Source organism: Balaenoptera physalus, assembly GCF_965194825.1.
Source record: "Balaenoptera physalus genome assembly, chromosome: 19".
Taxonomy (NCBI): Eukaryota; Metazoa; Chordata; class Mammalia; order Artiodactyla; family Balaenopteridae; genus Balaenoptera; species Balaenoptera physalus.
This window is the reverse complement of record NC_138900.1, coordinates 9,562,246-9,588,922: the sequence shown is the minus strand read 5'-3', so window position 1 is coordinate 9,588,922 and position 26,677 is coordinate 9,562,246. Positions and strand designations below refer to the sequence as shown.

The 26,677-nt window shown below is 51.4% G+C and overlaps 1 protein-coding gene across 1 annotated transcript in view; it reads right to left on the bottom strand.

Annotated features, from left to right (window-relative positions):
- NOVA2 (NOVA alternative splicing regulator 2) overlaps positions 1–24,999 on the bottom strand; it is a gene marked incomplete at its 3' end in the record, with an annotated part of 25,373 nt that extends 374 nt beyond the window's left edge. Inside the window, exons 1-4 of the mRNA XM_082435858.1 lie at positions 24,847–24,999; positions 15,886–16,029; positions 10,531–10,697; positions 4–1,059 (exon numbers count right to left, since the gene is read on the bottom strand). Of these exons, the coding sequence (XP_082291984.1) occupies positions 4–1,059; positions 10,531–10,697; positions 15,886–16,029; positions 24,847–24,931 (1,452 nt within the window). The 5' untranslated portion in view covers positions 24,932–24,999. The remainder of the gene's footprint in view (positions 1–3; positions 1,060–10,530; positions 10,698–15,885; positions 16,030–24,846) is intronic.
- Between the last annotated feature and the right edge of the window lie 1,678 nt (positions 25,000–26,677).

Genomic DNA, 26,677 nt, shown 5'->3' with positions numbered 1-26,677 from the left:
GGCCCTCACTCCCTGCTCGTAGGTGACCCGCTGGCTGATGAGGTATTGAGCGGCTTGCGTGGCCGCGGGGCTGCCCGTGATGGTGACCCGCCGGTTCCGCGTGCCTGGCAGGAACTCTCCCTTCTTGGAGATCTGGATGCGGGCGCCTGTCAGCTCCTGGTACTCCACCAACGTCTTGCCCCCCTTGCCCAGGATGGCTCCCACCAGGTTCTCAGGCACCGCAATCTCCACCAGCTCCTTGGCACTCTCAGCCGCCAACTTCTCCGCCGTCAGGAAGCCCCCAGCCGCCCCCGCTGCGGCCGCAGCGGCCACCAGCGGGCCACCCCCTCCGCCCGCCCCGCCGCCCGCCCCGGCCCCGAGGTAGCCGTTGGCGGCCGCGGCCAAGGCGAAGGACCCCAGGGCTCCAGGCGGCGGGGGTGGAGGTGGAGCAGCTCCGCCGGCTGGCCCGGCCCCTGCTTCACCGGCGTAGGATGCCAGGAGATTGGCAGCGGCGGCGGCGGCAGGGTTGGCACCGGCGGCCACGGCGGCCAGGACCCCAGAGGCTGCGGCCGAGTTGAGGCCCAGGCCGAGGGAGTTGGTGTTGTAGCCGTAACTGGCCAGCGTGTTAAGCGCCGTGCTGATGGCCAGCAGGTCGGTGCCTGAGAAGGCGGGCAGGGCGGCAGGAAAGGCTCCCACGCCCGCCAACCCCGCCGGGCCCAGCAGGCCAGAGGCGGCAGCGGCCGAGGCAGCGGCAGCGGCGGGCAGCACATCAGCGGGGCTGGCGTATGGCGAGCCGGTGGGGTTGGAGTTGGCCACAGGGCCAGCCACGTTGGCGTAGCTGATATTCAGGCAGCTGCTGCTCTGGGGATCTTCCTGTACCTTCTGCACGATGGCGCTCACGGCCTTGTGCACCTGCTCCGGTTCGCCGCTGACCGTCACCACGCGCTCCTGCAGGTTGATGCCCTCCGGCTTCTGGGACAGCTGCACCCAAGCACCCGACTGTTCCATCACGGCTTTCACTGTTGCGCCCCCCTTGCCGATGATCAGGCCCGCCGTGCTGTTGGGGACGATCAGCTTGGCCTGCGTGGGGAGCCAGAGGGAGGGTCTTTAGGGGGGTAATGGGAGACTGAAGGGCAACATTAGTCTAAGACTTGCCATCTCAAGTCATTTCCCACCCCGGCTCTCAAATGTCCAAAATCAGGCCCAGCACGCCCCCTTGATATGCACCAGTATGATTCTACTGGTTAGAAATATTGAAATATTTCCATATTCATTGGTAAAAAAAAAAGAGCTGGTACTCCATCTCTCCTTAGTAGCCTCTCAGCCACCCGGTTCCTGGGACCCCTGGGACCTCCCCTCCATCTGGGACCTCCCTTCCATCCGGCACCTAGAAGCTGAATGACTAACGCAGTGGGAGCCCTCCAGGACCCCTCTCCGATCTTGCATTGGTGCCCATGTCCTTCTATATCATCAAGTACTCCGACTCTCAGCCCCAGAAAAGGCATCATTAGTCTCACTTTGCAGATGAGCCACTTGAGGCCTAAGAGGTGAAGGGACTTGCCCCAAGGTCACCCAGACAGCGAAGGAACTGAAATCCAGCCTCGTGGATTCCTGCTCCATTGTGCTTTCCACCTTATGACATGGTCACCTCGCTTAAGCTCTTCATTGTTGTTATGAGCTGAACTGCTGTCCCCTCCCACCCCAATTCACATGGTGAAGTCATAACCCCTAATACCTGAGAATATGATTGTATATGGAGACAGAGTCTTTAAAGAGGCATTTAAGGTTAAGTGAGGTCATTAGGGTGGACCCTAATCCAATATGGTTGGTGTCCTTATAAGAAGAGGAGATTAGGACACAGACACACACAGGGGGAGGACCATGTGAAGACAGAGAGGGGGAGCTCCCTGGTGGCCTAGTGGTTAGGATTCCAGGCTTTCACTGCCGTGGCCCAGGTTCAATCGCTGGTCAGGGAACTGAGATCTCGCAAGCTGTGTGGCACGGGCCCCCCACCCCGCAAAAAAAAGACAGAGAGACAGTGGCTATCTACAAGCCAAGGACAGAGGCCTGAGAAGAAACCAGCACTGCCGATGCCTTGAGTTCAGATTTCTAGCCTCCAGAATTGTGAGAAAATGAGTTTCTGTTGTTTAAGCCACCCAGTTCGTGGTACTTTGTTATGACAGCTCTAGCAATCTAATATAGTTGTCTTATCTGCAAAAAATGATGATTAAAAAAAGCTTACATCAGAGAAGATGGAGAAAATTGGTCACTTACATATGAGGGTCCCCCTTCTCAGTTGTAGAGCAGCCCATCCTTTGCAGCTACAAATCGGATCTTTTTTTAATAAATTTATTTATTTTTTAGTTTTGGCTGCTTTGGGTCCTCGTTGCTGTGCGCGGGCTTTCTCTAGTTGCGGCGAGCGGGGGCTACTCTTCGTTGCGGTGCGTGGGCTTCTCATTGCCGTGACTTCTCTTGTTGCGGAGCACAGGCTCTAGGTGCGCGGGTTTCAGTAGCTGTGGCACGTGGGCGCAGTAGTTGTGGCATGCAGACTGTAGAGCGCAGGCTCAGTAGTTGTGGTGCACGGGCTTAGCTGTTCCGTGGTATGTGGGATCTTCCCGGACCAGGGCTCGAACCCATGTCCCCTGCATTGGCAGGCGGATTCTTAACCACTGCGCCACCAGGGAAGCCCCCGTATCAATCCTGATTCCAGTGGGGATATTTCAAAACCAAATGTCTCCTTTCACATCTCCAGGAGCATTTTTACACACAAATTCCTCCTTCTCAATCCTTCTCACGTCCCCTCAGACCTGTGGATTCTACCCTCTGAAGCTTTCATCTCTGCCTCTCCTTTCCACCCCCAAGCCAGACCCTGGGGGTGTTAGGAAAATTGTGGGAGTGGTTTTGGTTGTCTGCAATGACTGGGGGCAGATGCGGGCATTCAGTGGGCAGGGTCAGGGATGTTTGCACCCCGTAATGTGAGTCAGTTCCTCACAATGGAGTCCCAGGTCCTGTACAACTTTTGAATGTCCCCCTGGACGTTCATGTTGGCGAGAAGTCTGCTTATAAATCTCGCAGCCAGAACTGAGCCCCATGATACGTGTAAGTACCAAGTATTTTTTTCTTTTGCACGGTTTTAAGATCTACTGAAATTTCCAGGGATGTAACTATTGGTAAATCAAGGGAAGACTGTACTTTATTTTGTTCTAAATTTTACCAAGAATCGTTCATCATTTTAGAAAACCATGACATCATGCAAGCTATTATATATAGAATGGATAAACAAAAAGGTCCTACTGTATAGCACAGGGAACTATATTCAATATCCTGTCATAAACCATAATGGAAAAGACTATAAAAGGGAATGTATATATATATATATGTATAACTGAATCACTTTGCTGTACAGCAGAAATTAACACAACACTGTAAATCAACTATACTTCAATTAAAAAAAAGAAAACCATGACCTCCGTAGTAATGCCACCTGTATCATTTAAGTCTCCAATACTACGCTCTGTCTCACTCAGGCCACATTAGGTGTGAGCAGCTGACTATTTCATTATTTATTCTACTGTGGCCCTGGCTGAGTATTTACATATTAAAATTCACCTTATTTTATAACAAATAACCTTCCTTTCATCTCTCCTTTATTTGAAAGTCTTATGGGATATAGAAAATGTACATCCGTACAATGGAATATTATTTGGCAGTCAATTTAAATGAATGAAGGATTGATGCATGCTGCAACATGGATGAGCCTAGAAAATATTATGCTGCGTGAACGAAGTAAGGCACAACAGACCACATATTGTATAATTCCATTTATATGAATGTTCAGAATAGGCAAATCTATAGAGACAAAGTAGATTAGTGGTGGCTTAGGGCTGGGGTGGGGAGAGCTGGGAGGATTGAGGGGTGCTAGCTAAGGGGATCAAGGTTTCCTTTTGAGGAAATGAAATATTCTAAAATTGATTGCGGTGATGGATGCCAGACTCTGAATATAATAAAGCCATTGAACTGCACACTTTAAATGGGTCAAATGTATTTATGTGAATTATATCTCAATAAAATTGTTAAAATATAGGGCTTCCCTGGTGGCGCAGTGGTTAGGAATCCGCCTGCCAATGCAGGGGACAACAGGTTCGAGCCCTGGTCCGGGAAGATCCCACATGCCACGGAGCAACTAAGCCCGTGCGCCACAACTACTGAGCCTAAGCTCTAGAGCCCGTGAGCCACAACTACTGAAGCTCACGCGCCTAGAGCCTGTGCTCCCTAATGAGAAGCCCCAGCTCGCCGCAACTAGAGAAAGCCTGCGCAGCAACAAAGACCCAACGCGGCCAAAAATAAATAAATAAAATAAATAAATTTTAAGAAATCTTATAGATGTAGATTTTTAAAAAAATAAATTTATTTATTTATTTATTTTTGTCTGCGTTGGGTCTTCGTTGCTGCGCGGGCTTTCTCTAGTTGCGGCGAGCCGGGGCTACTCTTCCTTGAGGGGCGCGGGTTTCTCATTGTGGTGGCTTCTCTTGTTGTGGAGCACAGGCTCTAGGCGCGTGGGCTTCAGTAGTTGTAGCACGCGGGCTCAGTAGTTGTGGCTCACGAGCTCTACAGCGTAGGCTCAGTAGTTGTGGCACACAGGCTTAGTTGCTCCGCGGCATGTGGGATCTTCCCGGACCAGGGATCAAACCCGCGTCCCCTGCATTGGCAGGCGGATTGTTAACCACTATGCCACCAGGGAAGCCCCAGATATGTTTTTTATTTATACAAACAGACATATTATATATATAATTTCAGAGAGTAAAGTGGGCATAGGAAAATATTTGTAGGAGAAAGGGGACATTGGTTCCCTTCAAACAAGCAAACAGGGCTGAGAACCACTGCTCTGACATGCTCTGTTCCCTGTTGATCTCCCTGACTTCACTCTTCCCTCCCTCTTGCTGACTCCACTGCAGACACACCAGACTCCCTGCTGTTCCTCCAACTTGCCAAGCTCTGCCCAGACTCAGGGACTTTGCACCTGCTGTTCCCTCACCTGGAATGCTTTTCCCCAGAAAAGACGGCTCGCCCCTCTCTTCATTCATTGCACAAATGCACCTCCCCAGAAAGGCCTTCCCTGACCACCTGATTATCAAAGCTTGTCTGTGTTTATTTTACATCTCCAGCATGGATACCTCCAGACTCACAACTGCTAACCTCACATCTCTAGTATGATGTTGAGTGGACACCTCAAACTTAAAATCCAAAATGGAACTCCTCATCTTCCTCCTCAGATGTGTTTCTGCCGTGGTGTTCCTCATTTCAGCACGTGGAAATGCATCCTTCCACTACTCAGTCCCAACCCTTAGGAGTCCTTTCTTTCCTTTACACTCAACATCCAATCAGCAATTCTGTTGGCTCTACCTTCAAAAATATATCCTAGACTATGCTAGCTTAAAAGAGATTAAGGAGGTATAACAACCAAATGCAACGCATGAACATTGACTGAATCTTTAATAAAAATACTTTATAGATATAAAAGATATTTTGGGTAATCTGAATATGGACTTTTTATTAAATAATATTATGAATTCAGTGTTAATTTTTATAGGTGTGATAATAGTAATATAATAACATAGGAGACTCTCCTTATTCTTGGGAGGTACACACTGAAGTATTTAGAGGTGAAGAGTCATGAGATCTACAACTTACTTTCAAATAGATCAACAAAAAAACAAACAAAAAACCAACGTGTGTGTGTGTGTGTGTGTGTGTGTGTGTGTGTGTGTACAGATAAAACATGTGTTAACAATTGGTGAATCTAAGTGCAGTGTATAGGGAGTTCACTGTAACGTTCTTTAAACATTTTCCAAATGAAAAGTTAAGAGAAAAAAAGGCCCCAATACTTCCTTTCCTTTTTCTCTGTCTTTTCTTCATAATACTTTTCACTCTCTGACATCCTATACATTTTATTTATTTACTTATTTTCTGATTCTCCAGGGAAGAATTTAAGATCCGCAAGGGTAGAGATTTGTGTCTGTATTGTTTACTGCTGGGTTCTCAGTGCCTAGAGGAATGCCTGGCACATACTCAGCCAAGAGTGGGTGAATGAATGGATGGATGAAAGAATGGATGATGAAATGCCCAAAGGACCAAGCAGGAATGGGGCTGGGTGGAGGCAGCCAGGTGCATCTCACCTGGTGGTGGTGGTGGTCTCTGTGTGTGTGATATTCAAATTCAGCCTGATACGAGTTTTATAGATTAACTGGCAATTCTGACTTGTAAAATGTGAAGCGTCCTAGTTTTTAAATGTTGGTAACCGCTTCAAAACGTCTAGGAACCACTGTGTAGCAGCCAGACTACCAGTTTGCAGTCCGTTGCACACAAATCCCTGACAAGCTGCCCTGGACTCTGGAGGCACCTGCTCAGGTTCAGATCCTGGCTCCGCCGCTGGTTCTGGGCAAGGGACCTAATCTTTTGGAAACTCAGTTTTCTCTTCCATAAAATGGGGATATTCATACCTCTTCCATAGGATTACTGTGAGGTCTAATAGAGATCACGCATGAAATGATGAGCTTGAAATTCAAGCATGGCCACAGTTAGCCAGAACTGAGTATGGCTGCCCTTCAGACGACACATAGTGCCTACCTCTGCCAGGTTATACCAGGCTACCTCCCCTCAGTCATGTTTCTGCTTGGTCCCCATGGGCACGTCATCACCCATTCATTCAAACAAGCAACATTTGCTGAGCACCTACTGTGTGCCAAGCATTGGATGCCATGAGAGCAGGCAATTAATATGTGCCCATAGTGGGTACACATGAAATGGTGGTTGTCATTGTTATCCCCATGGGCGGACCTGGATTTAAATCCCACATCTGTGGTACAGCCACTTTGGAAAACAGTCTGGTGGTTCTTCAAAAAGTTAAACGTAGATTTCTCATATGACCTACAGATTCCACCCTAGGTATATACCCAAGAGAACTGGAAACATACATCCGCACATATGTTCATTAGCAGCATTATTCATAATAGCTAAAAAGTAGAAACACCCCAAATTTCTATCAATTGATGAATAGACAAAATGTGGTATATCCATACAGTGAAATATTATTTGGCCATAAAAAGGAATGAAGTTTTGTTATACGCTACAGTATGGATGAATTTTTTTTTAAATTTTTTTTTTTGGCCGCATCACGCGGCTTGTGGGGATCTTAGTTCCCTGACCAGGGACTGAGCCCGTGCCCTCGGCAGTGAAAGCGTGGAGTCCTAACCACTGGACCGCCAGGGAATTCCCAGTATGGATGAATCTTGAAGACATTATGCTAAGGGAAAGAAGCCAGACTCAAAATGCCACAGAAATATCATTCAATCTATATAAACTATTCAGAATAGGGAAATCCATAGACACTAAAAGTAGATTAATGGTGGGAAGGGGCTGGGGCAGAGGCACTGGCGGAATGGAAAATTACTGTTAATGGCTATGGGGCTGTTTTTGGGGTGGTGAAAATGTTTTAGAATTAGATAGTGGTGATCAATGCACAACTTTGTGAATATACTGAAACCACTGAATTACACACTTTAAAATGGTGAACTTTACGGTATGTGAATTATATCTCAATACAGCTGTTATTTTAAAGAAATCATTGGAAAAAAAGAAGTCTGACAAATCAAGGGGATAGAACAGAAAAATGTACAAAACCAGGCCTAAGGGTAAAGAGGTATTTAGTATGTGATACAGCATTTCAGAGCAATGGGGGAAGGATGGAACCTTTTCATCCAAGGAACTGTGTTCGCCAAGAAATGGTGAAAGCAAATGACTTCACCTCTCTGTGCTTCCGTTTCCTCATCTCTGACATTGACATAACCACAGCTACTCTATACAATTATGGAGAATATTCAAAGACTAAAATGATCCCTTAGTGCCTGGCACATGGGAAGCCCTCAGAAAACAGTAGCTGCCTTCGTGATAGGCCCAGATTGCAAGACCACAGCAGCTTACATCTGCACATGCAGTTCTGCAGAATCTTAGATGTTAGAACAGTAGACTGTTAGAATAATACATGTCTAGAATCTTGGAATCTCAGAGCCATAGAATTGTAGGTGTCTTAGAGCCAGAAAGACCTCAGAGACCATCTGCCTCAGAGGTTTGCAAGTCTGGAGATTTAAAAATAATAATAACAACAACAACAATTAACAGCAGCAGCCGTTAACAGTGCTTACCATGTGCCAGGCACTTTTCTAAATACTTTCATATAGTAACTTACGTAAGTTTAGCAACAACCCTACAAGGTAGGTACTGTTATTATCACACTTTATAGATTGGAAAATGGAGGCACAGAGAGGTTAAGTAACTTGCTTAAGGTCACACAGATAGTGACCAGTAGAGCCAGGATCTGATCCCAGGCCAGAGTCCACGTTCAGATCCCCATGCCTTCTCCCCGGAAACTCTGATTCAGTGGCTCCAGGCCACAACTCAGGAATCTGTGTTTTTAAGCTACCCAGATGACTCAGATACCAGTCAGGGCTGAGAATCACCGGTCTAGCCCAGAGGTGGCAAACTGGTGATGGTCAGCCCATAGCCAGCCCACAGCCACACAGTGTTTTAAAAACTGAGCCAACCTTGAAAAATCAGTTGATTTAAAATATTTTTGACTTCTCTGGAAAAATGGGGAAGATGCGGTAATACTCTGTCCCCATTCCCAAATGGCAAGAATCGAGTGAAGCTGAATAGCAGCTGCCCCCTTTAGGGATGGCATGATATCTCTATGTTGAGTCCGCAGTCCTCAATCCTTTATGTTCCCTTTCTGAATCCTGGAGGCATTTCAATTTATAAGCCCTGGTTTGGCCCAGCTTCCCCACTGAAAAGAAAGGGAAACTGAGGCATACAGAAGGGAAAAAGACACAGAGCAACACAGCAAGTCCAAGGCAGAAAGGGAATAGACCTGCCTCCTGACTCAAAAATCCCATAGTAACGACAACGGCGAACATTGTTTGAGAACTTTCTATGCATTAGGCATACATGACAAGTGCTTTTCAAACGTTAATGACCACTAGCCACCACCCTTAAGTAGGTACCATAATAAATCTCATTTTACGTGGAGAAATCAAGTCACCTGCTCAAGGTCACACAGGTAAGAAGTATCAGAGGAAAATTCAACTCAACATCTGATTCCAGAGCCTGAGCCTTCAGCCATTTTCTCTCTCATTCTTTGGAGCCCCGGAGTAATAAGGCAGAGGAAAAAGTCCTGGTTCTGTAACCTTTCGACTCCGCTATTTCACAGTTCCTGTGGCTTAGGTGGTGGAGAGGCAGGCTTGGGCACAGATGGTGCTGACCCCATTTTCCCTGCAACATGTACAAACTCTTGATGAACCCTGAGCCCCTAGTGGCCACGACCAAGGCGGAGGGAAGAGGCAATATTCTCGCCTCCCTGTAAACTGTGGGTAAGCTGTGGCCTGCTGGTGGAAAGGGATTTGGGAGAGGCCTGGCAGGGCGCGAGGAGCAGAGCTGCTTCAGCACCAAGGACAGCAGCCGCGCTCCAAGCCCCAAGCCCGCAGTCTTTGGGGGGAACGCTCCGCTCCGAAGCATTCTTCCAGAGCTTTCTGCCCACTGTTTCCCCACGAGCTCAGAGAAACTCAGACCCGTGGTCTCCCCCACCTCAGGGCAAAAAGAATTCCAGGGAATTCCAGCTTCCTTTTACCGAGGCCCTCTCTCTTGTCTTTGCTTTTAGGCAGACGTTAAGGAACCCTCACAAGTGGCCTGTCCGCCTGCCCGGGTCATCTCGCCCCTGTGCATCGTGTGCACATGTATACGGGAGCGGAGAAGGGGAGAGAAAACGAGGAGTTTACTGCAGCCAACCCCGTGCTCTCTTCCTCCTTGGCCCTCTACGCAGTCAGGACCGTGCTGCCAGGGGCTTTGCAGCAAGCCCACCTGCCCGGTGTGCATGGTGGTCTTGGCAACGGGAGAGGCCCAGGAAGCGATTGGTCAGCTCCTTGCCACTCCCCTACACCACGGCTTCCCGGTAACTGAGGCAACAGAGAGGCTCTGCCCTCCTCCTTCCATCCCTCCTTGAGAGGGCTGTGTAGGAGAGGGACCCGCCCCCGCCCAATGAAACACCTTTTCCCCAAAATGGTGGCTAGTCCTATTCAGTAATTAATGGAGAGAGGGAGTACCTGAGGCTGTTTCTAAAATTTTCTGCCTATGGATGGGGGTGTCACTGAGGTTACTTCCGGTGAGAACAGGAAGTGGGAAGCAGGTGGTTTTGAGAGACAATGGGAAGATGTGGAAGAGAGAAGAGGATCTGGAGAATCCTAGGAAGGAGGAATAAGTAAGGGGGTCTGGGCCAGATTCTCCCAGACCTTCACTCTCTTTCTGAATCAAATCACTCTAAGAGGTCTGGAGTCCTTAGGCTGACTCTCTAACAATAATACTAACCACTACCATGTATCTGACTGGTAAATGTTTTATAGCCATTATCCCATTGAGCCCCCATCGCAATCCAGTGACGTGGAAGAAGTGTTTTCTCTCAAACCCCACCAGCTTTACAGAAACTCAGCCTCTGCCCCTGCTAACCTGCTTGGCTCTGTCAGGATTCATTGTGGTTTGGGGTTGAAGGATATTGACCACCTCGGGCTTGGTCATCGCTTGTGGGATTTCTCGGACCTTCTCGGCAATAAAGCTGTGCACAGCATTCAAGGCCTCTGCTGTGCCCTGTACCAGGCATACTCGCTCTGTGGTTCCTGTTGAGCAAAGAAGAGAGAGGGCACACTCATCAGACAGGAAGGGGAGCATTCTTGAGAAACAGGCCCCACTTAATGGAAGGAGAAGACTGAGGTCCAGAGAGTGGACCTCACTGGCCCCAGGTCACTTGGTAAGCCTGGGCAAGCTGGCATGGGCTCCCAGACCATGATGGGTAGCTGGGAGAATGAGTGGAATCCCTGTTTTATTATCTGCACTTCCTCTCCCTCCCTTAAAACAACCCCAGAGGATGGAAGAATGATGCTTAAGTACTTTGCTATGCCCACAGCAGCCCTGGGCAAGGGAGACAGGGCTCAGCTGCCTCTTCCCAGTCCTTGCTGGCTCTCTCGGTTGCTTTGGCAACCATTCACTCACTCCCCCCTCCCCACCTTCTAGAAGCCGAGAGCTCAGGCCTGCAATGGTTGCCACAGTAACTGGAACCCCCTTATCGGTGTGGCTGGCCGGGTCCTCAGCCCACCCCCAGGGGGACTAGGGATGAGGCCCCGTTGCCATGGCAACCCCTGAAAGCCTGCAGCGACGGCCTCTGGGCTTTTGGAGAGGATGGGGAAGGGCTGGGGGATGGGGGAGACAGCAGAGAGGCCTGAGTGCCTGCCTGGACCCACCAGATGGAGGGCTGAGGGGTGGGGGAGGGCAAGGCTGTGGAGAGGGGAGAGCAGAGTGGGGCAAAGGCAACTCATGGAAGAGTGGAGACAGGGGGATGGAGAAAGCAGGGTGAGGTGGGTGCCTTTGCTGGCGATTCTCCAGATATTGGCTGTGGTTCTGACCTGGGCATCCTTACTATTTGTATGTGTGTATTGGGGGTGGGCAGCAGGGAGAAGAGACACTAATTCTGGGTGATGCTGGGATACATGTATATGGGAGAGAGACTCTGGGTAACACTGACTGACCAGTGTGAGTACATCTGTGAGGCTGTCTGGGTGAGTGGTGTGTGTGTGCATGTGTATACTTGGGCAAGACTGGCTCAGTTATCTTTATGTGTGTGTGTGTGTGTGTGTGTGTGTGTGTGTAAAAGAAAGAGGAGAGACACAGATATAAACAGACTGTGTGACATAGTGATTTCAGCAAAGACGTTTGTGTGTACTCTTGTGTGGGAGGAAAGACTTTGGGTGTCGCTGTGACGTTCAAGGTTATGTACACTATTTGTGAGACTGAGCTGGGTGTGCCCGAGGGTTTGAGAGTAAGAAACAAAGAATCCCAGGAAGTGGCATTGAGGCTGTATGATGAATGTATAGCACTTGGAGATTGTATGACTCTGTGTGTGTGTGTGTGTGTGTGTGTGTGTGTGTGTAAAGGAAAGAGATATCCAGACACCCGTAGGTGTTCAAAAGACTACTTGGATGAGTGGTACATGGAATGCACGTATATGTGTAAGGGTGCGTGTACAGGAAACAGGCAAGACTCTGTGACTGATGTGTGTGAACATGAGGAAGAGAAAGAGACCAACAAGCAGACCCAGGGGTCAGTATGTAAGACTGCTTGGAGGACTGATGTATTTGTGTGTGTGTCTGAGTGTCTGAATTACAGCCAGACAAAGAAGACTCCACCAAGCCTGGCCGGGGTGAAGCTGTGAGTGCCCGGCTGATTTGGACATATTAGGTGTGTGGGGTGTGTGTGTGTGTCTCTTCCTGGGTGGGACTCTGTCTGCAGGGCCAGTAAACTCCCTGCGTCTGGAAAAGGTCCTGAGTGTGCGCCAGGCTCCGTGTGCCTGTGTGTCTGGGACACGTGGGGGTGAGTGTCCGGCGTCCTGTGGGCATTCCAGTGTGGCACGCTAGTGCTACCACCCTGACCCCTTGCTTGCCATCCCTCAGCCTGGCAAGCGAGTCTTGCCATGTGTCTGAGTGTCACTGTCTTGGGTCACTGGTGTAGACGACATCCCCCATCTCCTTTGGGCCGCTGTTCCTCACTTACTCCCCTCCACCCCAGAACAATGGCTTGGTCTGAGCCAAGCGTGAGTCAGCGTGCAGGCTGCCTCCGTCTGGGTGTAAATAGGAAAGGGTGTGGGTCAGGGTGGGAACTGGGGGGTGGGGTGGCCCCAGGGAGAGCCTGACTGAAGTGGCCCAGCTCTCCATCTCTGGGAGGCTTCTTTCCAGCTCAGGGAGTCTGTGATCTCACAGACTTGTGGTTCTTCACCAGGGTCCGCAGGGGCTTCGGGAGACTCAGTTAAACCCTGAAAGAATATCTAATAATAACAGCTGGTGCTTACATAACACCAATCACCAGGCATCATTCTAAGCACTTTATATGTATTTGTTCACTTTAATACATGAGGCAGGCAATATTATTATTCTTGATTTGCTGCTAAGGACACTAAGGCACAGAGGTCTGGGATTTGTCCAAGTTCACTCAGCCAGTAGTGAAAGATCAGGGTTTTGAACCCAGGTGTCTGGCTTCAGAGTCTGGGCTTTTAACCACTGAGCCACCCTGGGCTAAATTTGGGGTGGGTGGAGAGTGTGTGTGTGTGTGGTGGGGAGAGGCATACAATGACTGCAATTCTGCTTTTGTATTTTTGATGGTAAACAAGAATATGTATGAATTTATTAAGTAGTCACTTAAGATTTTGCACTTGGCTGCAGAGATGTTATAATCACTAAAAAAATTTAAAAAGTGTATGTGTCCGTTTTTCTTCTGGGGCTAGGGTCCAGGGCTTCAGGCAGCTCCTCAAAATCAGGAGGAGTTTTAGAATCACTAGAATGTCTGGTGAGCTACACGGAAGACTGTGTGGCTTTGGGCAGGTACCTGCCTCCTCTGGGTCTAAGTTTCTCCATGTATGACCTGGAAGGATTGAATCTGGGGCTTGGGGTTTCCGTATCAAGGAGGGGACACCCTTTGTGTGTTCTACCCCTCCCTTTGGGTAAAGGCCAGGTAGGTATTTGTTTCATGGAGTAGACACATCAGTGTGTGTGTGTGTGTGTGTGTGTCTGTGTGTGTGTGTGACAGAACCAACTAGGCCCAGAGGACCCTTTCAATTTCTCTATTATCAGTTTTCACCTGTCCTTTCACCAGCCACACTGAACAAACTAACCCCCACCCCCAGGCTTTGAACATGCTCTTTCATCTCCCTGAAGCACCCTTCACTGCTCCTTACCTAGCTCACTCTTATTATTCTGGCCTCCTCCAGGAAGCCCTTCCTGATCTCCTCAGGCTGGGTCGGGTGCCCTGTCTGGGGCTCCCTCCATCCTCTGGGTTTCCCTGTCCCAGCCCTGACCACTCTAGGTCATCAATGGTGTTCGGTTTATCCCCCTTACTGGGATGTGAGATCCGGGAGGGCTAAGCTGGGGTGTCACAGTCAGTGCTTATGTCCCCATCCTGGTCCGGTACGGTGCTGGCACAGAGAAGATGCTCAGAGAATATATGTTGAATGAATGAATGAAAGGTATCAGCCAGGAGCAGAGGAACACATGCTTGAGCAGTAGCATCTCCATTTCTTATGTTCCTGTGGGTTCTGGGAAGTCCTAGGGACAAGACCAGGATGTAGGGAGCTGTGCCCTGCATCTCTGAGCCAGGAGCCAGCATATGCTGTATGATCTGGAAGTTCCAATTCGGGGGTGGGGAGCGGGGCTGGCTGCACATCCAGGGGCTGGGGAGAGACGCTGGCTCACGCTGCTTGTTTGAACAGTGTTTGGCCCAGGAGAGAGGCAATGACTGTCCCATCCTCTGGGGTTCTAGGCTGCCTGGCCAGTGGGATGTGTCACTGAGTTGAGAGGGAATGACATGTGTTATGTCACAGAATGTGATCCAGGGGCAAGGAACCAAGTGTCCTTGGATGAAAGTCCCAAGCAGAGGTCTCATCCATATCTTGTGGGCTAGAGGAGTGAGGGGGAAACTGGGCCAGGGAGGAAGAGAAAAGGGGGTTGTGCCAGGTTCCCTGGACTGTTCTCTAAACCTCTTGCCAAAGCTGCTTAGTGAGATGGGAGGCAGGGGGGTGGAGGGAGGAGAGAGAGAGAGAAAGAGAGACACACAGAGAAAGAGAGAGAGAGAGAGAATATGAATTTGTCCTGACCCTCGGCTCCAGCTCTGGTGTTTGACCTAAAAAATCCAAGGGGATTAAGGATGAACTAGAACCGGCGCTGGACCAGAGATGCAGTTCAGGGGGCCTTCCCTGGATTCCTAGATGTCAAAACTCAGGCATAGGTCTTGGGAGGGATATATGAAGGGGTGAGAGAGATTGAGGGAGATTACAGAGAGTGGAGGGGCCTGGAAAGATTTATGATTGAGGGAAGGGCGATAGAGCTGGAGGAGAGGCAGAAAAGGGGCTGATTTTGGAGAGAGGGGAAGAAAAAAAACACGAGGGAGCTGAGGCTTAGGAGAAAAAGAGAAATGTAAAGGGAGAGATGGGCAAGCAGGGGCAGAAAGAAATGAGGGGCAACGCCGGCAAAGAATGACCCCATTGAGGGGCGCTACCAACTACTGGTTGAATGGGTGACTGAACAGAGAGAGTTGGGAGAGGAAGAGAGAGAACAATGTGAGAATAAGAGAGGTGGGGGAAAAGGAAAAGATGGGGAGAGAGATGGGAAGACAGAAAGGGAAGGGAAGAGGAGGGGAGGAAGAGGAAAAAGCCAAGACACACAGACCGGCTGGGAGGCTAAGAGAACAGAGATGGGGGACGTACAGACGGAACCAGAGAGACAGAGCAGAAAGCAGAGCAGGAGGAGACAGAGAGAAGCCGATGGGAATGGAGCCTAAGGGAACAAGAGATGGGAAAGTCAGAAACAGAATGAGAGACACATAAAGAATGACACAGATGGAAAACCAGTGCGACTCAGATTGGGGCAAGATGGGGTGACAGAGGAATCCAAAGGGAAAGAGTGAGGGTCTATGTAACATGCATGGCTGGCCCCCCAAGCCCTGAGGGACACCCTAACACCTGCCTCCTTGGCCCCCCCCCCAGCTCCTCCAACTGACCCAAAGGGGCAGGTGTGTGGGAAGGGGCACATCTGCCAGCACATCATGCAAATGAGCTCATGAATATGCAGCAGCCCTATTGTCTTGCCCTGCCCCCACCCCCATCTGCTCAGGCCTGGCCCCTGGGGCCAAGGGCAGCTCTGTCCCCTTAGGGGGAGGGGAGGCCCCCTACCACTCTCACTGCCCCTAGGGCAGCCCTTCCCCCTCCTAGAGGGCCCAGGTGGGAGGGATGGGAGGCCAGAGGAAGAGGGCTGGGCTGGGGCTCACCTGGATAGAAGTCTTTGGACTTGGAGAGCTTGATGGTAGCTCCCGTCTCCTTCTGCAGCTGCACGATGGTCTGCCCGCCCTTGCCAATGATGGAGCCCGCCGCGTAGCTGGGGATCAGCACCTTCAGGAAGTATTCGCCTTCCTCTGCAGGGGCACACAGAGGGGAGGGGAGTCAGGGGAGAGGGGTCTTCACCTTTGGACGGTACCTCCAGGGAGGCACTGGCATGGGCTGGGCTAGGAAACCACTGGGACCACAGTAGTAACACAGAGGAGCAATGACCAAGAGAATAGCAGTAGGAAAATAAAACACGTCATGATCTTCATTCGCTCATTTATTCATTCATTCCACAAATAATTCCTGAGCACCTGCTACGTGCTTGGCACCGTTCTAGTGAAACAGCCATGAAGAAAACAGACAAAGCTCCCTGATTTCGCAAATAAGGCAAATAAGGCCAAAAGAGTTTTGGTGATTCAGCCAAGAGCTCACAGAGCTACACTCTTCTAGAGGGGGGGAGACAGACAGTGTGTTTTACATTGTCGGATGGTGGTAAGTACTAAGAAAACAAAAAGAGGCAGGAAAGAGGAAGGGGAGTGTAGGTGCTGCATTGTCAGATCCGATGGCCAGGAAAGCCTTCCCCCAGAATGCGGCATTCTTTGTTCATCAAACATTTCTATAGCACCTAATATGCGCTAGACTCTGTTCCAAGTAATTTACAAATACGAGTTTTTTTCATTTTCACACTGATGCTATGAGGGAGGTACTTTAAAAAAAACCCATTCTACAGATAAGTAAACAAAGGTGAAGAAATTGCTCCCGTTCACATAGCTAGTAGGTGGCAGGGCTGAGATCTGAACCCCACCTGGCTCCAGAGTCCATAATCTGAACCATTATGATACACTGTTTCCGGGCTGTGGAGGAGGGAACAGAACTATGGGGCTATGTGGAAGAAGAGCAAGTGCAAAGGCCCTGGGATGGGGTTATGCCTGCGTTGTTTGAGTGAGAGAGAGGTGGCCAGTGTTGCTGGGGCTGAGTGAGGGAGGAGGAGAGTCAGAGGAAATGAGGGCTGAGAGGGTTGGAGATAGTGGTGGAGTGTTCAGGCTTGTGGACCAAGGTGGTTTTTATTCCAAGTGAGATGAGAGCTACGGGAAGGCTCTGAGCAGAGGAGGGATGTGATCTGTCTTAGATTTTAAGAAGATCCCTCTGATGCCCATGAGGTGAGCAGACTGTGACAAGCATGGGTGGAAGAGCAAGAGGCAACTGCAATGGTCCAGGCAGGAAGTGATGGTGGTCTGACTGGTGGAAGCAGCGAAGGGGGAGGGGAGAGGAGGGCTGGACTCCGGAGAGGTTCTAACACTCACTGCTGACCCGGTGCTCTGCTGAGTGCTTTGCCAGCTTGATCTCATCCATTCCTCACAACCGCCCACTGAGGTGGGTAGAATGAGCTCCATTTTTACATAAGGAGAAACTTAGGCACAGAGCGGCACAGAGCTGTGAAGGTACCGGCCCAAGGGCACCAAGACAGTTGCTGGGTTGAGATTCAAATGTAACTCTGATTCATTTTTCACCCACCCATGCTTAACACTTTCCCCTGCTGGTGGCTAAAGACCAATGTGCTCCAGGACAGACTCAAAGACCTAGAGGTGGTGAAGTGGCACCAGGGACCCTTTATGTGGCTTTGGTCATTCTTTGTTATGGACCAGTTTTCTTGGTCACGTGTAAAGCCCTTTGTTAATGCAGTCTCAAGGCAAGTGCCTAACCTTTCCCACCTTCTAACCAAACTGTCGCCCCCAGGGTAGACATTCGGGAACTTTCTGAGTCTAAGTTACTTTGTGATTTGGCCCCGTCCACATTTCCAGCCGCACACTCTCATCTTCCTCCAGGTGCACTAGACACATTTTCCTTTTTGTTCCTCAAACTTCCCTCCTCCCTCCTACCTCAGGGCCTTTGCACATTCTCTTTGCCTGGAACTCCCCTCCCTCAGTGAATTACTCTTGTCCTTCAGGTGCCCCCTCAAATGTCCCTTCTTGGAAGCTTTCCTGGAACCCTGAGGAGGGGAAGGATCCCTCTGTCTCATGCCTTCGAAACGATGTACCACAGTCATCCAGTGTGGGCCACGTCACTGAAGCTTGCCCTTGTGTCCATGGACTCATGCAGCGCCCAGCGCTTGGTAGGCATGCAATAAACACTGGGAAAAGGAAGGGACGAGCCAGGCCATTTTGCTTCCAAAGCTTAAGGTCTTAGGCCATCATCCCCCACTGGTTTTTCAACTTTTTCTTTCAAGCAAAGGAAAGCTATTTTCAATGTCTCCCGTGAAACTCCAACATCCAGAGCAGATAAAAGAGAAACTGCTCTGTTGAATGTGGGGGCAGGGTGGGACTTCCCTGGCGGTCCAGTGGTTAAGACTCTGCGCTTCCACTGCAGGGGCTGCGGGTTTGATCCCTGGTGGGGGAACTAAGATCCCGCATGCCGCACCGTGCGGCCAAAAATTTTAAAATTTAAAATATAAGTGGGGGCAGGACTGGGGGTCTGGGAGTCATGCCCATCTCCAACTGGTCCCTTAAGATTGAAAGTTCTGGGTTCCCTGATGTGTGAAGATGGAGGTATGAGGGCTGGATGTGGCTTTGCAGGCATGGGGAGGGGTCCAGAATTAAGGGGTTTCCTTTAGCCCAAGGCAATCCTCTTAAACTTGCCTAATCAGACCACTAAGCCTATTAGGTAATTAGCCCCCCAGGGTGCCTTTCCATCAATCATCCTGACACCCTCCCCCCCCCCAAATTACTTCCTTCCCTGGGCTCACAGAGGTGGCCCCTTGCCAGCCCTGCCCCTCAACCTGACACAGAGATGGGAGGCCAGTTCTCCATCTTTGGAAGGTTCAGAAAGATGGGAAGGTGTTCTCACTAGAACTCCGTCCTCTTTCCTTCTTTGATTTCATTCCCCATCTTTTCTCCAGCCAGAGCCACTTCCCCAGCTTCCCTCTTGAAGACGGAAGGTAATCGTCTGCTCGGAAGAAAACTGGGGACGCCCCCCACTCCCCTCCTTCACACTTCCTCAGGTTTTGTCTGAGAATCTCCGAATGAAATGGCAGAAACAGCCCTCGACTGAGTACAACTTTTGCCACTGATGGGTTGTGTGGCCTTGGGCGAGTCTCCTCACCTCTTTGGGCCTCTGTTTTCTCATCTGTAAAATGGGGACAGGAGAGCGCTAGTTCCTGGAGTTATGATCATTAATGAAATGCTAAACTGTAAAGTACTTAGGAGGGTCTCAGGCACACAGACCACTTGAGAAATGTCAGATATCATCATCATCGTTATTAATATTACCTATTTCATGAACACAGGTAAAGTTCTTATCACAGTGTCTGGTACACAGTAAGTGCTCTATGTCAGAGAGACTTACTGGTAAATGGGGAAATGAGCCTCCAAGGTTTGGGGTTTTGTTAGGAAATAGGAGGAGGGGAGACCCTACTTCCTTCATCACCTTTCCCCAGGCTTCTCCCCGCTTTTTGAAGGAGGAATGTCTTCTCACTGATAGAAACGAGGCTCTGCTTCCACTCACCCTCCCAGCATCTCTGTAACTCTCTTCCTGAATTTGGCCCTTGTTGTATCCCCCTGTACTATTATTTCTTTGCTTCTTCTCTCCCTCTTCCCTCCCTCGTTCCAACAAATCCTTCCTGAGCATCTGCTACGTGCCAGGCCTTGTTTTAGATCCTGGGGACATAGCAGGGAACAAGACAGACAGTCCATGCCCTTTAAGTCCACTCCCTCTTAAAATGTAAATGCATCTATTTAAAGAGGACATTTAAAAAATCATTGCTAATAGTCCGAGTTTGAAGGGCTGGTTATATTTTTTCCTCCCAAAGCACACTGATATGAACTAAAAATGATCCTCCAAAAAGTTTGTCCGTGGACAAACTTGTGGGCGCTTGGCAGTCCTTATATCAGACTAGTGGAAGTTTGGAGGCCCCTCCTCAGAGGCCAGGGTCCTACAGAGAGTGACCAGCTGAGACCTCTCGCCTGTAGAAGCTCAGAACTCTAAGCCCCAGGAGTCCCCATGGCAGCCCACAGTCTGCTCTGCTCTTCTTCAGAATCTTCTGCATCTCCCACCGTGGGAAGCCCACCTCCTCCAGGAAGAAGCCAGGCCTTTATCTGCCAGCCTTCCTTGTAGCAAAGGGCAGACACGTGACCTCAGCTAAACCCGGAGTCCCCAGACCTCACACATCCCACCCTGTTTGAAAAACCAAGGCTCTGCCTGTGAAAAAGTACTTTCTTCTACCAAAGCAAAATCTAGATGCCAGAACTTTCCACCCACCCACCCTTCCCTTCGCTTTTCCTTTGGGGTCCAGGCAGCTCCCTCTACACAGGACAGCAAATGAAGATGCCAACTTCAGCGCTCCTGGTTCCCCTCTGCTGCGATTTCAATATTTCTTCCTTGGAATCAAGCTGCCTTTCCACTTTCTAGTCATTCTGAGTCTCTGGTCTTCCTGTCCCTTTTGTGTCCAACCTCCTCAGGAATGCGTATAAAGGTTTCCAAAAAGTAACCAATACTCCCCTACCTCCATAAATAATGTTAACCTACCCAGAAGATTTGGGGTGCTATGGGAAGAGTGGCACTTTATACCGAGAGTTGATCCCGAAAGGTGGCTTGGATCTGGGAGAGGGGGCAGAATTGGATGCGGCAGAGGTGTTGTTTTCGTGACAGTATATTTCGGGGGGAACCAAAGTTGGAGTGTTGTACTCATGGCACCTGCTCTTGTCTGGGGGTCGGGGGGTGGAAGCATCGGTGTGTTCTGTGGAGGTATGAGGAGGCTGGGGTGGGATGTTGATATTGTCGTTGGGAGTTTATGAGGATGTCGCTGGTGGAAGACAAGATGGCAGGGGTGTGGTTGGGAGTGGGACCCCTGAGGAGGGATGGGATGTTGGGTGGGTGACATCTTCCTGTGAATGACGGTGTTGCCTGTCTGTGTGAGAAATGTAATACAACTGTCTTTGAGTTGTGACATTGCCTCCAAGTGAGAGACAGGTGGATGGGGTATGATTTCCTTGGGGCGAATCACCACTGGATGGTAAATCAGGAATGTGACATTCTCCGTAGCAATAATAATGATGATGATAATAATAGTAATAATAATAGCTATTGTTTATTGAGTGCTTACTATCTGCCAGGCCTGATGCCATGTGCTTCACATACAATCTCACTGAACCCACACAACAGCCTGGAGAGGTGGAGGTGCATCTTAACAGTTCCCATTTTCCAGATGAGGACACTGGGGCTCAGAGCAGTGAAAGAACTCACCCGAGGGTCCCACACCAAGCACATGACAGCGATGAGATGAACCCTGGAAGCTCTCATTCTAGGGCTCTTAACCTGGGTGATACTGACTTTGTGTTAACGATCGAGGATCTTGGGAGCAAGGTCTGGCTGGTGTAAGCTACATTTGGGGTGTGCAGTGTGTGTGTGCAGTGGGGAGTTGCTGCTTCTGTGTGCATGGGGCTGACAGAGGTGGGAATACAGTCAGGAGTATGGGGGCCATTCTAGTAGCACCTGAAGAGTTATCGTCTGTGGGGATTCCCTGGCGGTCCAGTGGTTAGGACTGGACGCTTTCACTGGTCAGGGAGCTGAGATCCCGCAAGCCACACGGCGTGGCCAAAGAAAGAAAAAAGAGTTATCATCTGTACTCAAGGGAGACACTCTTTGTTACCGTGCCACCAGACTGGGATTATTTGTTTCTCCAGTGAGTTCCCAACTGGAGCTTCCATCCAACCCCTTCATTCAAGCCTTCCTGTCCTTAGCGCCTCATCTCCTTCCCAAGGTGTCTGCCTGCCAGTCACAATGCCCAGAAGCCAGTTGCAACAGCCACCGTCTCCTCTATCAGCCCCTAGGCTGGCACCATGGGTAGGAGTTCAATCTGCCCAGGCTGGCACGACTTGCTGTGACACCCTAGAAAGTCCCTTACCCCTCTGAGCCTTGGTTTGCTTGCCTGAAACTGGGGTTCACTATAGAGTCTACCCATCCAATGGAGCCAGCCTCCTGAGTTCAAATCCTGGCTCTGCCTCTTATTAGCTGACTGACCTTGGGCAAGTTAATTAAGCTCTCTGTGCCTCAGTGTGTCACCTGTAAGATGGGTAACATAATCAGACTGTAAGAATTATTAAATGATTGGTCCGTGCCCAGTGTTTCCCCTAGTACTTTTGGTGCACTGTGGCACCATAACTGTCAGCCATTGTTATAATTTATAATTATTATTTATTTATTATTAGTAGTATCACATCATAGAATGTTGGGAGAATTAAATGAAATATTGCATGTAAGGCAGTAAGCAAGAATACTGGTAGCTGCTGTCATCTGTAACTATTGTTATTTCCCCATTTGGCAGATGGTGACGCTGAAGCCCAGAAAAGGCGTGAGGTTGACCCAGTGTCCCACAGACATGAAAATATTATTGGAAGGAGCCGTCAATTTTGAGACGAAAGTCCTGGACGGTTGCCCAGCTCTGCCCCTGAGGGTTTCTGCAAATGGAGGACTGTCCTTTCGCATCTCTGGGCCTCAGTTTCCCCTGGGAAGAGTCTGGAGGAGAGGGTCCCTAAGGGCTCACCCTAGTTTCCCCACAGCTGAAGGAGGCAGGATGCACAGTGGCCGAGCACATGAGCTCTGGAGCCAGGCAGCCCAGGGCTGGAGAGATCCCAGCTTCCCCACTTATGAGCTGTGTGAGTTCGGGCTAGTGGCTTCATTTTTCTAAGCCTCAGTTTTCCTCATCTGAAAAAGCAGCTCACATCATCTCCCCGGAGGGTTGTACTGGGACATTAACCCGTATCTCAGAGCCTGACTCGTAGTAGGTGCCAAACACCTGGACCTGACCGTCCTCGCAGCGTCACAGTTAAGTGGTGCTGCTCTGCTCTGAGTGTTCAGATTTTGAGCATCTCAGCCCCTTTAAGAGAAGGATGAGACCTCCTCCCCTCCCCCCCAGCAGGGGTGGGGCTGGACCTCCAGGCTGGGTTCAGGGACCACCTGGGTACCCGACCCTTCCTGGGACTGGGAATGGCAGTGAGGCAGGAAGGAGGCAAGGATGTGGCAGGGACACATTCATGTGTGTGCTGGGGGCGGGGGAGCAGGAAGAAGGACAGGAAACTCCCTCCCACCCCTCCCCCAACTTCCCTTTCCTCCAATTTCTGCTGGACACCCTCACAGGCAGCCAGGGGTTCCCCCATTTCCTATCGCACCTGGCCAGGGGTGGCAGGGGGCTGGGATGGGAGGAAGAGACTCGGCTCCTGTTCATCCAAGGAGAGGAGGTGGGAGGTCCCCACCCCACCCACTACAATGCCTGATAGAGTGGGAAGAGTGCGCTCTGGCCGAGGCCATCCCTTTCCCATCCGGAGGAAAAGGCCAGAGGAAGCGGAGATTTTGGCCAAGGTGACCGCTGGGAGGGGCTTGTCTGCTCTGGGGTCTCCCTCCTTCCAGGGAGCTAACGGGCTGGGCTCTGAGTCCCCTGACAAACCCTACCTCACGGGTAGACATACACCTAGAGTTCCCAGCTTGGCTTTTATTCTCTGGTACACATACCTCTTCACACACACACAGTGAGGGTCCCTCTTGTCTTACACACACACCCCTTCTGTGTTGTCAAACATGCAGCCATCACACAAACACACACACACACTCCCTTGTCATACACACACAGAATCATCCCCACACCAACCATTTCACACACAGCCCCCTGTTACACATATACACACACTTGGGTGTCACACACACACCTTCCCTTTTCCCACCCCTTGGGTGTCACATGCACACGTTCCTGCTCCCTGTCACATGGGCCCCCATCCTTCCCTTTCCTTGTTACACACCCTCGTGAATTTCACCAGAGCCCCAGTCTCTCCCCTGTCATACACCCACCTTCCCTTGTTGCACACACCCCCTCTGATGTCACCGTTGCACACCTCCGTGTGTCACACCCAGCCACAGCCTCTCTGGAGTCACGCCCACACTCTTTTCTTGTCATATACCCTCACCAGCTTCTCCTGGTCCCACCCCACCCGGGACACGCCTGTGTCACACACACTGAACTGCCATCCTCTGATCCACACAGCCTCTCGTGGCTCACACCCAGAGCCGGCCCATTCGGCAGCCCACACACACCCCCCTGCATGTCACACACACCCTCTCACTCATGTGTCACACTCTGCCACAGTCCCCTCTGGAGTGACATGCACGCACTTGTCACATATACCCCTATGAGGGTCTCAAACACGGAGCCCAGCCCCTCTCATCTCTTACACACACACACACACATACACACACACACTCTCCTTTCTGTCATATCCATGATCCCTAATGTCACACATCCAGGCCTTACAGGGCTCACACGCACACACGAACACACACACACACACCTGTCCCAGCCACACATTCTCTGAGCTTTACACACCCACCCTTTCCTCCATGTCACCCAACACACCCACCTAGCTTGTCCCCACGCAAAATCCCGCCCATGGCCCACACATGCCTCCCTCCGGGACAACCCTTGCTCAGGACATCCCCAGGGAGGGAGGCTGGGAAGCTCCGGGTCCACAGGCCTCCTCAGCTCCTTCCCCTCCCCCCGCCAGGACACGCCAGCCCGGGAACACCCCTGCCCCGAAAGGGTCACATCACACACCCCTCAAGGACACAGAGACACCCGCTCGGAGGCACCCACGCCCCCCATCCTTTGCGCGCCCCCAAGGACACTTACCACCCCCTCCCCCCAAAGCCCTCTCAACGCAGACAAAGCTCCCAGCCCAGGGCCGCGGCGAGAGGGAGAAGGGGTCCTGTTCCCTCCCCAACTCCCCTCTCCGTTCCCCAGTCTAGGGAGGGGCGCCCTTCCCCTCCCCAGAGCCCTTGCACCTGCCATTTGGGGGGGGAGGAGGCTAGAGAAAGGCGCGGCCCCCTGCCCGCTCCCCCCCCCCAGAGCCGCAGCCCTTTCTCACCTCCCGTGTTGCTGCGCTTGGTGCAGACCACCTCGGGGGGCGTTTCGAGGGGCCTCTTGCGGGAATCCGGGGCCTCGGGCTCCATGGGGGGGGCCTGGGGCGGCGGCTGCTGCTGCTGCGGCGGCTGCGGCGGCGGCGGCGGCGGCTGCTGTGGCGGCGGCGACGGCTGCTGGGGAGGCTGGGGTTGCGGCGGCGGCGGCGGCGGGGGCGGCGGCGGCTGCGGGGCCGCGGAGGCCGTGAAGAGGCCGTGCACCGCGCCGGCGGCCATCATCCTCATGGTGGGGGGGGCGGGGGACGGGGGAGAGGGAGGGGGAGGGAAGGGGATGTGGGAGGGGGAGGGGGCGGTGGCGAAGGGATGGGGGAGGGGGAACCCCGGAGAGGGGAGGAGGGAGGGAGCTGCTTCTGGGGGGCTGACAGAGCCTGGAGAGCGGATGTGAGCGGGACGGGAAGGAAAAGGGGGTCTCGGATAGGGCCCAGAGAGAACTGAGGGGTGGGGTCTCTCTCAAGATTACGGAGGCCGGGGACTGGCCGCGCCACTTGGGGGGACGGGACCCCCTTCTTTGCTCCCCGGGGCAGAGGGCCTAGCCCCCCAGACCCTGCCCGGGGCGGGGGGCCGGAGGAACGGGGCCGGAGATGGGAGGCGGAGGCGGCCGCTAGTGGGGACCCGGGGGGCGGCGAGCGCGGGCGGCAGCGGTGGCTGGGCTGGCGGTGGCTGCTGGCCCGAGCATCTTCTTCCCGGAGGCTCCCACAGCGGCCTGGCCCCTCCCACCCGCGCAAGGTCACGCCCATGCAGGGCAGGGCCACGCCCTTCGACGCCCCATTGGCCTGTCCTTGAATCCTGGACCACGCCCCCTGAGTTGACCACGCCCCTCCCCGCAGCTACGAGAGGGACCAGGCTACCCCAGGCTGCAGTAAGGACCCTCCACACCTTCCCCACCCCTCGCCTGTAATGAGCGTTTATTGAACAAGTACTTACCATGTGGCCAGGTCCGCTTCTAAGTAAGCACTTCACAAACATTATCACATTTAATTCCTAGAGCAACCGACTCTGTGAGGTACTCCCGTTACCCCCGTTTTACAGATGAGGAAACTGAGCCTCAGCCACTTGACATCACTGGGTTGCTAAAAGAAATCCCACTTCACATGTCTCCCACCCCCGACAGCTGGGAAATTGCTCCTCAAATCTTTCATCTATCCCTTGAAGAATCGACACAGAGTTACTGCAAGGGCTTAGGGGATTGAGTTCAATGAACACCTGACTTACAAAATGTAGTGCTTGAGCCTAGCACCCAACTGACACTCAATTCAGTCAATGGCACTTATGAACCTACAAAGTGCCAGGCACTGTCCCAAACACTGGGATACAACAGGGGACAAAACAGTCTTGGCCCTTAAAGAGTAAGTATTGCTATTCATGTCATTAAGAAAACCTGATTTTCAGATGACAGATGGAGGCCCAGGATATGCAGTGTGGCTTGTCCAAGGTTGTATAGGTAGACAGAGGGAAAACTGGGTTTCAAACATAGGCCAAGCTTAATTTCAGAGCCCAAAGTCACTGGAAGTAGGGGCCCCTTCCTTAGAATGGATCATTGCTAATATTTAATTTTGTCTAATACATGAATTTTCTTCTCCCTGGATTTCTGGTCTCCAAGGATTCTTTTTCCTTCCTAGGTCAGCCAGAGGCAAGATTAGGCTCAGAGGGGGCCTGGATGGGGGTAATTGTGGCAGCTGGGGGGCCCCTCCCTCTGCTCCATCCCACTACTGTCCCTCCCTTGCCACGCTCTCAGGTCCCCAGGATGGGGAGGGTAGCAGATGGCCTGGGGTGGATGGG